This window comes from Carassius carassius, chromosome 42 (assembly GCF_963082965.1).
Source record: "Carassius carassius chromosome 42, fCarCar2.1, whole genome shotgun sequence".
NCBI classification, from domain to species: domain Eukaryota; kingdom Metazoa; phylum Chordata; class Actinopteri; order Cypriniformes; family Cyprinidae; genus Carassius; species Carassius carassius.
The window spans coordinates 12,523,446-12,538,995 of NC_081796.1; the positions used below are offsets into that span (position 1 = coordinate 12,523,446).

The following is a 15,550-nucleotide window of genomic DNA, read 5'->3' on the forward strand; positions in this document are numbered from 1 at the left end:
AACGTTATGTTGTATAAATAACGAAGCGTATTCTATATGAAATTATGAGTTTAATCCCACTGATTAAAAACTTGCTATCAAATGCGTCACTCTACTGGTCATCTTCACGCAGGCAGCTCAAAACAGAAATGCACAACATTAACTGCTAACGTTTTAGGCTAACGTTATAATGAGAGCACTATTGTAAAAAGTAAAAAAAAAAAGTTAATAGTTATGGTTTCGCCGACGAAAAGCTAACACTTTTTTTTTTAAGTGTTAGCTATCTGTTAATCAAAACGTAAAACATTATTTACACCGTTTATATCTGCAAGGTGCTTGTTACACATTTTCCCTTTGTGTTAACATCAGTAATTATGTTAGTCGAATGTCTGACTTGACTCTTGTGAATGTATTTTGCCCCGCCCCCAAACATATGATTCGACTATCAGTCGATTATCGGCAAGATTCGAAAATTCCGATTCGACTATGAAAATCCTTAGTCAGGGACGGGGTTGTCCCTGACTAAGGATTTTCATAGTCGAATCGGAATTTTCGAATCTTGCCGATTTTCGAATCTATTACTCGTTTGTAATAGGTTTTATTGGTTTTGTCTCGTCGCGCCGGTGTTCTGGTGATTTGTGTCAGATTCTCCCTGAGCAGGGGAAATCTGTTGTTGAAGTTTACCTTCAGAACATTCATTCACGGATTTGCGCTGCGCAACGTCTTCACACACAGACAAGTGTGACATATACATACATATACGTCTCGCACACTTCAGTGCACTTTGAATGGAACATATACATTCACTTCGAACTGGAATCATGCCGGAATATCCACTTCACAGGGCACTTACGTTCAAATAGAACAAACGTCTGAAGGGATAAGAGAAACATATCCTAAACCTACCCTTACGATATCGTAAATACAGTGTTGGTAGCATAATCTGATAGGTAGCGATATTTGTTAGAACACCGGGAAACGGCATAACAGTATGTTAATGGGCATAACATTTTCATCACATGCTTGAGGTATTCAGCCAATCACAATGCACTGGATAGCTGGCCAATCAGAACACACCTCACTTTTCAGACCGATTATCTTTGTAAAATTTTACACGTTTCAGAAAGGCGGGGTGTAGAGGAGAAACAATAATGTACATTATGTGGAATTATTGTTTTTTTCCGCATTAACACATTCATTACACCAAATACACAAAATAATGTTTTTTTTTTTGTTGTTGTTTTTTTTTTTGCAACGTCATATGAACCCTTTAAATAGCTTATGGCTCAGGTTCCACATCTGTGGAATTGTTTTGCAGAAATAAAGGAAATATCTATCTATAATGAGCACAGGCCTCAGGGGACTGCATATTTATTACCTAATGCAGCATTTTTTTCTCTCTATGCATACATGTGGTTGTTTAAATACACATGAATGTATGTCTACTATATTACTGTGTGTCTGAACAGAAAGTGTGTTTATGGTTCAAAGGCTTAGAAATTTTCACTTTTATTGGGTAATATTTACCAGCACAGTTTCATGTATGTGTGTGTACAGGAGTATATGTGTATTTGAATGTGTGTTTCCATTTCTGAGTTAGAGGCACAATGCTTTAATTATAAATATCCTATGCTGCAGCACTTCCTGTCAAGCATAAAAAGATAAAGAGCACATCACAGGGACCCCACGCGCTGTTCGCCATTCCCTACACACTGAGAAGGGAATATCAATTTCATTTGGAACGACATTACTTTATTGATGCACATTAGGTTTTTAACATCATACGCTTAAGGAGATTAAATATATAATTTGAATTATATTGTTTCCACATATATATATATATATATATATATATATATATATATATATATATATATATATATATATATATATATATATATATATATACACAGTACAGACCAAAAGTTTGGAAACATTACTATTTTTAATGTTTTTGAAAGAAGTTTCTTCTGCTCATCAAGCCTGCATTTATTTGATCAAAAATACAGAAAAAAAATGTAATATTGTGATATATTACTATTACAATTTAAAATAGTTGTTTTTAAATTTATTATACTTTAAATTATATTACTTTGATGAACAAAAGGTAAAAAAAAAAAAGAAGCTATGCTTTTAAAATATAAATATTTTGTAATAACAATATACACTACTGGTCAGTAATTTGGGGTCAGTATTTTTTTTTTCTTTCTATTTTTTTAAATAAAATCAATACTTTTATTCAGCAAGGATGTGATAAATTGATAAAAAGTGATAGTAAAGAAAATATATTATTAGAATATATATTATTAGAATTTTTTTATTTATTTTGAATAAATGCAGTTCTTTTTAACCTTTTATTCATCAAATATATTAGACAGCAGAACTGTTTCCAACACTCATAATAAATCAGAATATTAGAATGATTTCTAAATGATCATGTGATAGACTGGATGTTACATGTGACACTGAAGGCTGGAGTAATGATGCTGGAAATTCAGCTTTGCATCACAGGAATAATTTTTTTTTTTTTAAAGTATATTCAAATAGAAAACTATTATTTTAAGTTGTAATAATATTTCACAATATTACAGTTTTTTCTGTATTTTTGATCAAATAAATGCAGGCTTGATGAACGGAAGAAACTTCTTCCAAAAACATTAAAAATAGTAATGTTTCCAAACTTTTGGTCTATACTGTGTGTATATATATATATATATATATATATAAAATGTATACACATCCTAATGTAATTCTATAAAATGTAATATATATTTGAGTAGTGAAAACTTTTATAACAATTTAAAATAACCTCTATGTAAATATATTTTAAAATGAAATTAATTTATTTGATGGCAAAGCTGAATTCTCAGCTTTTATTCCAGTCTTCAAAAACACAACAACAAAAAATTTTTTGAAAAAAAGAATAGAAAAGTTCAAAAGAACATTATTTATTTGTAATGGAAATCTTTTGTAACATGATAATTACATATAAATGTCCATCATTGCTGAATAAAAGTATTAAAAGGGGCATATGATGCTTGATCCATGCACTGACTCATTGTGATTGGGTGAACACCGCAAGCACTCGTCGGAAAGGTAACGCCCCTTTCCATAATAGCGAGCTTCATCTTTCAAAATAAATGTAAGGGCAGTTAATAATGTCCTTAGTTTTACCATCAGTTCAAGCCTGAAAGAGGAACAGAGTCGCGTGACAGACACAGTGTATGGCAGACAGAGAATAGCCAGATATGTGCCGTGAAAAACTATCCAAAATTCATATCTCTATTATAATTTGTTATTATTATTTTAAATCACAGGGTTTTAGAAATATTTAACCACTGATAAGTATTTAAAGGAGCTTGTAACTTCATAACCCCATTGGATCCTCAAGCTCTCGCGAAACCTCGTCACTTCACCCTGCCTCCACTCAGATTGAGGAGACAGATCGCCGCTTATTTGCAAAGCAAGGGTAAACAAATAACTTTGCATAGTACAGCATTTCTTTACTCAAACACTATTTCTGTAAAGGCCATTTTTTTTTGTGTTTGAAGACTGGAGAAGTAGTTTTTTTGCCATCTAGCCAATATACTTTTGTACGATTAAAATATCCTGTGCATAAGTGCTTAACCGTTTATATCATGAGATTTTGGCCAAGTGTATTAAACAGCAAAAAAAAAAACATTAAAAATAAACTTTATATCCTAACCTGTAAAAGGTGATAATGGCATATAATTCTCTGCACTTTCCTCAAATGTGGACAAAACACAGATCTCCTCATTCGCCGGCCAAATACCTTGTTAACTCCATTTGAGCTTGTTTTTCATATAGCCTGATGTTAATTGCACGTGTCTGATACAACACCAACACTGACGACGCAGTGTTGTTTAATTATTGATTTGTTCCCCCTATTCTTTCTTTCCCCCCCTGTATTTTAGTAAAGTGTGCCATGAAACTGTTTTATTTATTAACACCCATCAGACATCATATTGTTTGTATTTGGTTGCATAAACTCAACAAACTATGGAAAATAACTCTTATAATATTCGCGAGTCAGCTTTATATGCACAAGCTTTGGATGTGACTGTGAGGGCACATAATACAGCCTTTGGAGCGTGTGAGTACCAAATGGCTTAAAATACTTAAAAAGGTGTGAAAATTATTATAAATTTTTGTCACAATGCAACAATGACCCGATTAATCAAGTGACAGTTCTGTCAGCTGTCCTGAAATGCGAATGAGTCTTGTATCGCAGGGTGCAGGTCACTGATGCGCTGATGAGAAGCACGCTCTGAGAGAGTTCATGGATTTAAATGACTGATTTAATCTTAGACTTTGTGTGGATTTATTTTATTATTCAAACCTACATGCTATGTTGAATAAATACAGGAATTTCCCTCATTCTAAACTTGAAAGCTGCGAGATTTATTAAAACCATGCGACACATAGTCCCCCTCAGAAAAGTTTTTAGGCCTGGAAATTGTTGTTTTAAAATCGCATTGCATTTCCATGTTCTTCATGACCTTACAGACCCTATAAAAGCAACTGATGCACGCTCTTAATCCCTAAACTGGTCCACCAATGTGATTGCACAAGTGCTCCGTTACCTGTCCCTTCTGTAATCGCGTGCTGGATCCGTTGCCCCGCTTTGTTCCGGTATACCTCGCAATTTACAAATTAAGCACTGTACGTATTACTAGCAAATGTAACTTCACTGATAACCTACATGGTTACAATTTAATTTAACACCACTGATCTGGCTGTTGCAGGTGAAGGGGCCACATCTAGCATTCCAGGCCCCAGTGAAACAGACCACTGAGACCAGGGATACTCAGCCTGGGGGGCGCAAAACTCAATCTCGCCTAGGGCAACCAAAGGGCTAGAGCCCTGCTCCTAGGTTAACAAAATGGTCATCCATAAAATGTGTTGCTGTTCTGTTGTAAGTAATCTTAAAGATTCCTAAATGCATCTACTTTCAGAAGGCCAAATGAAGTGCTTTTGCTTTCGCTTAGATACACACAGCATCTCCCTGTCATGGCTGCTTCAACACTAACTGTGTTACTGAAACCACGCCTTCTTTCTTTGCGTGAACATTTGGGCAGCATTACACAAATATTTCCACATTGTAACATAGATAAGTGGGGGCGTGTAAGAATGAGCCATTTTGGGGGGCGTGGCAGAGTCTTAACTTTTATAAAGTATATCTCTTTGGATTTGAGACTTTAGTCTTTGCAACTTTACAGATCTCCTTCATGAACCAAGAGCTTGTAACACTCCAAAGAGAAAGGAAAACTTGAAATCGCACCATATGACCCCTTTAATTTAAAAATAAGGGTATATTATTACACTGCACTGATGAGCATCTGCTGTTGTCACAGCGATGATGTTCACATTATACAAATCCTGTTTGCAAGGTTTACACACCAAAGCTCACTTTTACACACAGAACCAAAAGTGAGTGTTGATTCTCTTTATAATACAAATTAGTTTGCTCTCTGTGGGATTCTAAAAGTGACTGACTTCACTGTATATTTTCCAAGTTGGATATGTTGCCACTGTATGGTAGTACACAGCTATAATAGCAATATGCATGTTAATTAATAAATACTGAAGCCAAGATCAGTACTTTCATTAAAAAAGGCCCACTTTCAGATGATATAACAGTGTGAAACTGAATAAATAAAGGAACTATAAAGGCACAGGAAAATTCCCTATGAAATTACTTTGTTCTGTTGAATTTTTAATAAAGGGGAGAGTGAAAGGTTTGCACTGTACTGGTAAGAGTCTCAGGACATGAAGGGGTTTTATATGAAATTGCACAGAGTGTGTGTATGCATTTGTGTGTGAACAGAGATGGATTTAAGGATGAGGCTACACAGTCTCTAGAGACCCATTCTAAAAGCACTAAGAGATGCGGAGTGGGTGGATTGCCCGTAAAATACCATGTGTAAAATCACCCCAGACAAGATGAAGGTTCATTGAAATTGCAGAAGGATCAGCAGGGTCTAAGCACATACAGACAGGACATACACATACAGCACATGTATTTAATTTCCCATGTGATTTCACGGCAGCAAAATGCACAAGCTAATACTTTTCCAGACTCACTTGAGTGTGGTCATCTCAGTGAGGGAGGGCTGGGTGGCTTTCAGGTAGCTTGCTCTCCGGGCCTGGACTTTCGGTGACGGTTTTGGGCTGCAGTCCGAGTCTCCGCTGTCCTCCTCTGCCATAGCCTTGATGTAGCTGCCGCTCCTCATCCTCCTGCACGGGATCTCGTCATCCTGACCCACAGACGAGAAACCACCCCACTCATCCTGCGGAACCTGCAAAGAATGAGAGAATGTTAGCTTCTCATAAACACCTGGTCTGCCTGTAACACTCAATAATAATGACAAGCAATAAAGCAGGTCATGATGCAGACAGAGAATAGAGAATTAATTAGATAATAAATTAAATAAAATGATTAGATAATATGAATTCATATTATCATTCAAACATTTATATCAATGGAAATTGTAATTATTAATATGTTTATTATAAATATGGTGGCAGTGTTAAAGTATTATATATATATTAGGGATGCACGATATATCGGCATAAATATCGATATCGGCCGGTGTTCGTCATTTTTGAACCTATCGGCATCGGTCCGATGAGTAAAATTGGGCTGATAACCACAACCGATGTGTATCTAGTTGCTGTGTCGGGGGAGGAAGGGGGAGGGGGATTTGGTCGTGTGTATTTGTTTGTGCACGTGATTCGCGACAGCGTCAGTCAGTGTCAAAGGCAGCACATGTTTGTGGGATGTTAAACTGAAGAGGCGAAAAAATGTCAGCGGTGTGGGCTTTTTTCACAGTGTCGAAAGAAGACACTCGAAAAGCAGTTTGCAATACCTGCAAAGTCGAGGTAATGCGAGGAGGGTGCCGCGTCAAGTCATTCAACACCACAAATTTAATATGTCATTTGAAAAACTGCCACCCAGACCTACACAAACAATTGCAGGAAAAAAAATGCTGCTAACATTAGCCAGCAGGCAAACACGAAAGCAGCTGGAAGTCCGATACAGCAGGTACTTGACAAGACCAAGAAATTTGCCAAGGACAGCGCAAAAGCCAGATCAATAACCGACAAGGTAATGGAAATGATTGCTCTTGACGAACAGCCTTTTTCCGTAGTGGAGGACCGGGGATTTCGGCGGTTGATAGAGCATATTGAACCCCGCTACAGTCTGCCAAGTCGGCGCTATACTTTTCCGACGTCTCCCTCCCTGCTTTGTACGAAGTCGTGGCCACGCATATCCACAAATTGTTGGACAATGTGACTGACATTAGCTTCACGACGGACATATGGAGCTCGGATATAAGTCAGATGAGTATGTTGAGCCTTACTGCTCAGTGGATTAATGAAAACTTTGAAATGAAGAGAGCTGTTTTACATGCGCACGAGTTTGCAGGATCGCATACGGGAGTCGCCATCGCCGGCGCATTTGACTGCATGTTTACTACGTGGAAAATTAAAAAAGACAATGTGCATGTTGTGCTTCGTGACAATGCGCGGAATATGCAGAAGGCAATGGAGGAGTGCGGCGTTAAAAGCCTGGGCTGCATGGCTCACACGCTGCAGCTAGCAGTGCATGACGGAGTGCTAAGCCAGCGGAGCATTTCTGACTGTGTGGCGATCGGGAGGAAAATTGTCGGACATTTTCGCCACTCTCAACTCGCTACCTCTCGGCTGAGAGACATACAGCAAGAGTTAGGCTCGAAAACCATGATGCTACAACAAGATGTGGCGACAAGATGGAATAGTACTTTTCTTTTGATGAAAAGTCTACTGGATCAGAAGCGCGCGCTTGGTGTGTATGGAGCAGATCATGAGCTGCCTGCGCGTTTAAGTGCACATCAGTGGGGCCTCATTGAAAACCTGACCACGCTTCTCACTCCATTTGAACGATTAACGAGGGAGATCAGCTCACATCAGGCTACTACTGCGGACGTGATTCCGTCTGTTGTGGCACTGAAACGTTTGCTGAGCAAGACAGCTGACACAGACAGTGGGGTCCGCACAGCAAAGCACACACTACTGGACGCTGTGAACGAGCGATTTGGAAGCGCCTTCTCTGAGCCGATCTACTATTTGGCAACGATCCTTGACCCGCGGTACAAAGACCGTTATTTTGACACAGTCACCAAGCAAGCAGCGGTAAAGACGCTCCAGCAACAAGTGGACAAAATGACGCACAGCGACAGCGCAACGGAGACACCGGACACAGAAGAACCGCAAGAGAAGAAGATAAGAACAAGTGACGAGGGGGGAAAGTCGCTGCTTGACATGCATGATGAAATTCTGGAGGAAAACTCGACCATGGAACAGCAGGCAGCCTTACAAGCCACATAAGTGTGCAGGTATAGTATTATCAGACCCAGTCTTACTCTTTAATTCAAATAACGAAGTCTTTTTGTGCAGTTCTTTTTTATTATTAACATGCTGTGAATTCTATAGAGTTACTAAAATAAATATACAAAAAAAAAATTAAAATAAAAAAGCTAATTGTTATAAAGAATATTGTTTAGTAATGCTTCTCTGCCCCCTGTTGACCTTAAGCACTGTTCATCTCCTCAGAGCAAAGTTCATCAAAGATCTTAAGGGGAGGAGGACAGTAATGTCTAGACTGCTGGTAATTGATCAGACATGCATAGTAACACACTTGTCTACATTCCTGTAGGTGCATGGCTATCTGAGTGAGCCCCTCATCCCCAGAAATGAGAGCCCACTGCAGTATTGGAAAAACAACATGTCTCGCTTTCCTGCCCTGGCTAAAGCAGCACGCAAGTACCTTTCAGCTCCATGTACAAGTGTGGACAGCGAACGTCTCTTCTCTGCTGCATCACATATTGTTGATGAAAAGAGAAACAGGATCCAGTGTGAGAAAGCAGAAATGCTTCTCTTTGTAAAAAAAAAACCTGCCTTTGGTGATGAAGTAGGCCTGGACTTTAACTTACTGCACAGTGTTAGGTGGAAACCCTGTTTGTTTGAGACATTTACTTTTGAGTAAATTGTTGCTGCTTTTAAGTTGGAGAATGTATAAAGACCACCATGTCTTTTGAATTACGGTTATGTCACAGTTCTCATTTTTGTTTGAACATTTTTATAGATGGGTCTTAAAATTGACTTGTTTTTTATGTTTGCTTGGTAGAAACCTTGTTTCAGGGTTTGGACATTTACATTTACATAAAAATGTGCACGGACAGTCAGGATATGTGTAAGATATTTTGATTTAGCCTTTTTCTCAAATTTGAGTTTAACTGGAGTGCACAGAGCTGAAAACATGTTGCCATGAATACTGGCATGCTTGATAAGTGGTAAAAGTTGGTTACTTATGTTTTATGGTAGCCCTGTAAGTTAACCTTGTTATTTGGAAATAAAATTCATTCTGAAAATAAAGGAAGAAATTCAGTATGTACAAACTTTTAGCATCTCAGAAACATTTTTTTTAAAACACATATCGATATCGGTACATATCGGTCATCGGCCATAACAGAAAAATTAATATCGGATATCGATATCGGCCAAAATTTTCATATCGGTGCATCCCTAATATATATATGTATATATATATGTATATATATATATATATATATATATATATACTTTATTTTGTAAATTGCATTACTTCAACTAATTTATTACAGTTAGTTGGCAAGGCAACATTTCTTCAAGATTCAATTATTTTATCAAATTATTATCAAATACTCAATTATAGATAACAAAATAAATTAATTATATTTTTTTGTAAACATCAACTGCTAAATAATTTATAAATGCACATAAACACTGTAAATCATTTTAAACACACTAAAATGAAAAACTTTTGTTTTTGAAAGTTTATTAATGACTTCAAAATTGAAGTAAAATGTTTTAAGTTGTCAAATCACAACCTGAAGTGAAAGGATATAACACAAACAAAATACAAAATATATAACAAACAAAAAATCTGAAAACATGTAAAACTAAAATAATAATAATAATAATCATAGAATCAAATTGAAATATTATACAAAAATACTGTAAAAATGTAATGGATAAAAACCTGAAGACGAGTAACTTAAATATAAGCATATATGTTTTCATGTGTACAAAATATTTATACTGTTTAAATGTTTCATTATATATGTATTATTTAACATTTTTATAAATATGAATAAAATATTTGCATATATACTATGAAAATCTTTTTTTTATCTATTAACTTTTTCTAAATCTAATAATATTTACCAATTACAACTGATTTTCCACTGATATATTCAAGAAGTTACATAGTATATTTCCCAAACCTTGTATATGAATAAAGAATAATGCATTGCAACTTTCCATGCATACATTTTAAAAACATAAAAAATAGCTTTATATACGATTTACTGTTAACTAATACATCACAAATGCTTAATGTGACCTTATTCTAATGTATAAACCAGAACCCCTCCCTTGCTGAACTACAGGTGATGCAGCTATGATTATCACTTCTCAGTCTCTTCCCACATTGTCTCTATAACATAAAAACTCTTTGATACATTTACCATACATCAGATAATACACTCTTAAAAAGCGCATCCTGGGAAAACATGCACGGCCTTATGCAACCCGTTCCCACACACTAACACCTGCTGCTCCCACTACAGAAGGCAATATTGACTTTTGCACAGCCAACATCATAAATCTGAAAATGATCTTGAAAACATTTTACACCTACTTGTACTACTCATGTACGACGCACCTACTGTGCACTTCTCAAACCCTCATCTCAAAAGCCTCTCACCTCTCTGAGATGAATAATAATCATTTCATATTATCCAGCATGGCTCGATTTCTTTTCAAATCTCGCATCATTTTTAGTGGTCAGAGAAGGAGGGCTAGTGCGCCCGGCTTCAGGCTATTCTTTTTACACGTACTCTTTTTCAGATGCTCTAGGGGGCAAAGCCAACAACCTATCCTCCGTCACCGAAAACAGAAGAGAAAGGGGCACAAAGAGAGATATTGGGGAAAGGATTCACTCTCTACTTAGTGCTATTTTTTTTTAAAGAGTAGAGGATGGAAATGTGGAAAAAGTGCAGAGAGAGGCAGAACGGAAACAAAGTACCTCAATGCCACTTCTGCTTGAAAACTATGGTTGCTATGAGGATGACCGTGACCTTAGCATTTAAGTAGCTATTGGCGACTAAGTCTTCTGGAGTTATCCAATGCAAGCCTACGTCAAGCTAACTCTTTTAACTGACTGACTCTCATTACTGCGGATGGAGGCTTAGATATACAGGCACTTTGGCAGCTCTCTTTTGAGTTCTGCCTCTTTATTAAGCTCCTCTATCTCTCCTGTCTCCATTGTCTCCAATGTCTTCTCCACTTACCCTTCTTCTTCTTCTCTCTTTCTCTCTCTCTCTCACACACCCCCACACACACACACACACACACACACACACACACACACACACACACACACACACACATTTCACTAGTCCCTTGTAGTTGGCATTGATAAAAAGAATTTCTAAATTAAATTAACTTTACTTTTCTTAGCAGATTGTTTCATGAGTAATTCCATTTAAAAATGGCACCACTTTGATTTACATATTTACAAATCAGCACTTAAATGTAAGTTTTCCACTGAAGTTTAATATTTAATATTCTTTCTATAAAAAGTTATATAACAACAACAATAGTATGCTCTTATTATAATATAATAAATGAATGAATGAATGAAAAAGGTTAGAAAGATTCAACTTAAGTGAAAAAAACTAATTAAATTGCTGCTATAAATGGTGCAAAGTTTACCGTAATAATAATAATAATAATAATAATACAATATTACTCTCTACATAATATCAATAAATAATATAATATATAATCAATATAATATTGATGTGATACAATTATTGAGACTCAGAAAAAAGAAAGTGATGGAGAAAGCAGAAAAGGAGGGAAGAGGGCAGAGGATATATGATCCGCACTTTACCTCTGCTTCTGATCCCTCCCTTTCTGCTTTCTCCATAAATTTCTTTTTTCTGAGACTTAATAACTCTGTCACATAGGGAACATAAGAGACAGAGAGAGATATCAAAAGGACAAACAAAATCCATTTTTTTCCTCTTAATCTTCACACAAACAGTCGCTGATCTCTAGGGCTGCGACTGAAACTTTTCTCACTTATCCTTCTCTTATTTGTTTATGATCTCTCCATCACACAGCATTAGTCCACAACAAAGAAAACAAAACACAAGCGTTGGTCTCCGAGTTCATTTTAATCTGTCACAATCAGTGCTGCTATAACACAGCAGGTCAGTCCTGAGCATATGTTAATATATTCAAACACATTGGCATTGTAAGGGACCATCCATAAATGACATGTTCTTGTATTTAAAACAGCTAGATAGAGGCTCAATGGAATAAAACTGCACAATGCATGATAGTTGTTATGTCAGTAACACTTTAATTTAGGGACCAATTCTCACTATTAACTAGTCGCTGATTAGCATGCTTATTACTAGCATATTGGCTGTTTATTATTACTTATAAAGTACATATCAATGCCTTATTCGAGATGATCATTATTTAGATCGCCTTAATCCTTCCCCATATGTAAACTTAACTAATTTACTAACAATTAATATTTATTAATAAGAAGCAAGTTAGGAGTTTAAGGCAAAAGTCATAATTAATAGTTAGTTAGTAGTGAGAACTGGTACCTAAACTAAAGTGTGACCAATATGTCTGTCTAGCACATATTTTATAGAAACACAGGGCAACAGTGAGACACACACATTGTAACGGTCAATCTACTGCATCAAATTTTCATTAAAAAAAATATTACAAATTAATCAAGACTTGTCCAGGTCACAAATGTCCATTTAGCCCTTTAATACAAAACAATTACAAACCAGCTAGACAGGTCACAATGGTCAAAGCAATCACTAAGGCACGTTGTCATAGAAATTTAATTTAAAAACAGTAAGCTACACAATTAAGTTGCGAGTTTGGAAGCTGCAGTCTAGCATATTTTCATTGAAACATTTAAAACCCAGCAAGATGGATCTAAATGGTCAAAGACCATCCTATGTGAACGGCCCCTATAACATGCTCAGACATCCACATGCATGCAACATGTTTGCTCTTCATAAACATGCAAACACAGCAGAAAGATCATGCACTGAAAAAATGGAATCATGGCGAGAGATGAAGCAGAAGTTAAAACAAAAATGAATATATGTCATACTTTCCACACCAAAAATTAAAAATTAAAAACTGCACATGACTCCTCAGCAGAAACGAATGAGGTGTAGAAGCTGACCTGATGACACTGATGATATGAGAAAGGTGATGATGGTCATGGTGATGAAGAGAGGACAAATCTCTCTCCTACCTGTAAAAACTGACAGGTTCGTCCCTGCTGGCAGGTCGGTGCTTTGACTACAGCTTTATCAATATTGACAGTAGCCTTCTGGTACACCTCTCGGGCCCTGCTCACCGTTAGCGTGCTTGACCAGGAGCTCTTCTTGATGAGTGGGCCAACCTGGTCCACTGATTTCGGGCCACCAAAAGTTAGAGTGCCTCCTGTGGAGTTGGAGCAACCTCCAACATCATTGTTGCTGCGTGAGGTCTTCAGGGATGAGTGTCCCCCACCTAGCGTGTTGTAGCTCTGTCCCAGGAAGTAGTGGGACTGGGATTTGTCCGGATGCCGGCCCATGGTCATGACTCCAGAGGGTTGATGCTGGTGGTAGAGGCAGATCTCTCGGTCCAGAGTGTCGTCCGAGCTCCAGTAACCTGACCTGGGTGTCCATGCGTGAGGTTTGGGCTCGGACCGACTGCGTTCCTTGTTCTTCCCCCGCTTGTTGCTAGACTGCTTGTGTAGGGTGCTTACAGTCGTGGTGGAAACATTTGGGTGGGATGCAGCTGTAGCCATTGCATCGGCAGGGTTGGTGGGGTCATTTCCATTGAGACTGTGTTGGCTGGGACCTTCCAGGGAATGGGACTTGGTGAACAGTTTTTGGACGGAGTGTACAAGGTTGCGTATACGCCCAGGACTGTCGCTACGCTGGTGTTCCAGTGCCGCTGTTCGTTTGTATTGCAAAGTGTGATATCCGTCCTTCCTCACTGGTGGTTGATGGTCAAACTTCTCTAGCAGGGATGATGGGATAGCAGATGAGCTGCATGGGCCGCACCCACCCGCAGTTCCTCCAGCTATGCCGCCCGGTCCCACATAGGGCACTATGGCGCATTCGTCCTTAAGCTCGTGATGCAAACCATGATGTCGACGGGGAAATGTGCTGCTGGCCAGATCGGACTGGCACCCATAGAAGCTGTGGTCGGTTGGGTGGCCCTGGTTAAGGACATAAGGTCGTCGGTCATGGTGGAGGGTCAAAGATTCATAGGATGGGTCACATTGTGTGAGTGTGTGGTGGTGGCTACGGCTGGAGGACAAGCCTTTCATCGTCATCCTGATACAATGACCCTCTCACAGCCTCATCCACACACACTGAGTCTACTGCAGAAAGATAGATGGACAGAGAGACAAGAGAGCCAGAAAGCAACAAAGAGGACAAACAAATTAGGTGAAAGAACAAAAAACAAGAGGAACACAAGGATAGAGAAACAAACAAAGAGAGGGAGAGAAAAAAAAGAAACAATATGCATTAAAGATTGTCCAATTTAGTCCATATTTCAAACCTCATAGAGTCCACTATAATTGACCTAATCTTTCAAAAACATTTTAACCAATCAGGGTGTGATGTTAAATTGACTTATACTAAAGATGTACTAGGCTATATACTTTCAAAATTGACTAGTTAGATGGTTGCCTAAAAGAATCTGTCTCAACTGGACATCTTGTATAAGTACCCCAAGCACTTACATAAGACATCTTGTTTTCACACTGAACTGGAACAGAACACTGGAGTCTCAAGACACATTTTAAATTTTTTTAACTTGACATACTGTCTTATTGCAACACTTGGTGTAATGCTAAAAAAACTGTGATATCTGATAGAATATCAGAATCACCAAGCACAGCAAAGCAGAAGACCAAGCACAGCAAACTGTTGGCATGCTAATTACAGCAAAGAGACACTAAAAATATTTATATATTTTTAATATTTTGAAAATTTAGCCTTGACACCACAGAAATAAAATACATTTTATATTTTTTATATTAAAATAGAAAATATATATTAAAATAGAAAAACATTTTTAAACTTTAAATTGTAATAATATTTAACAATATTATTAATGATTCTACTGTATTATTATTATTATTTTATTTATTAATAAAATATAATAAGGACTGCCTTGGTGAGCATAACAGGCTTATTACAAATATATTTATTTTATTACAAAAAATTAAAAAAAAACCTTTGAACAGGAACTGTCTGCATATGAAAACAATTACATTTTCATATCCCCCATCAACAGCCCGTGAGATCGCTGAAACAAGATATTATTTGGCTAAATTATTTAATCATTACTTTGTTTCAAAACCAACCAAGAACCAACTCCAGCATAAGACTAAAACCAGACTAATGTTTTTAATATG

The 15,550-nt window shown here is 37.2% G+C and overlaps 1 protein-coding gene across 6 annotated transcripts in view; it reads right to left on the reverse strand.

Moving 5' to 3' along the window:
* Positions 1 to 15,550, reverse strand: part of LOC132123810 (disks large-associated protein 1-like) — a 183,797-nt gene that overhangs the window by 48,691 nt on the left and 119,556 nt on the right. For 3 of the 6 annotated variants that reach the window (XM_059534487.1, XM_059534484.1, XM_059534488.1), the window contains exons 3-4: positions 13,385 to 14,506; positions 6,085 to 6,299 (exon numbers count right to left, since the gene is read on the reverse strand). In XM_059534487.1, the coding sequence (XP_059390470.1) occupies positions 6,085 to 6,299; positions 13,385 to 14,458 (1,289 nt within the window). In that variant the 5' untranslated portion in view covers positions 14,459 to 14,506. Of the gene's footprint in view, positions 1 to 6,084; positions 6,300 to 10,789; positions 10,886 to 13,384; positions 14,507 to 15,550 lie in introns of those variants that run through there. The other 3 variants (XM_059534485.1, XM_059534486.1, XM_059534489.1) reach the window with 3 other exon arrangements.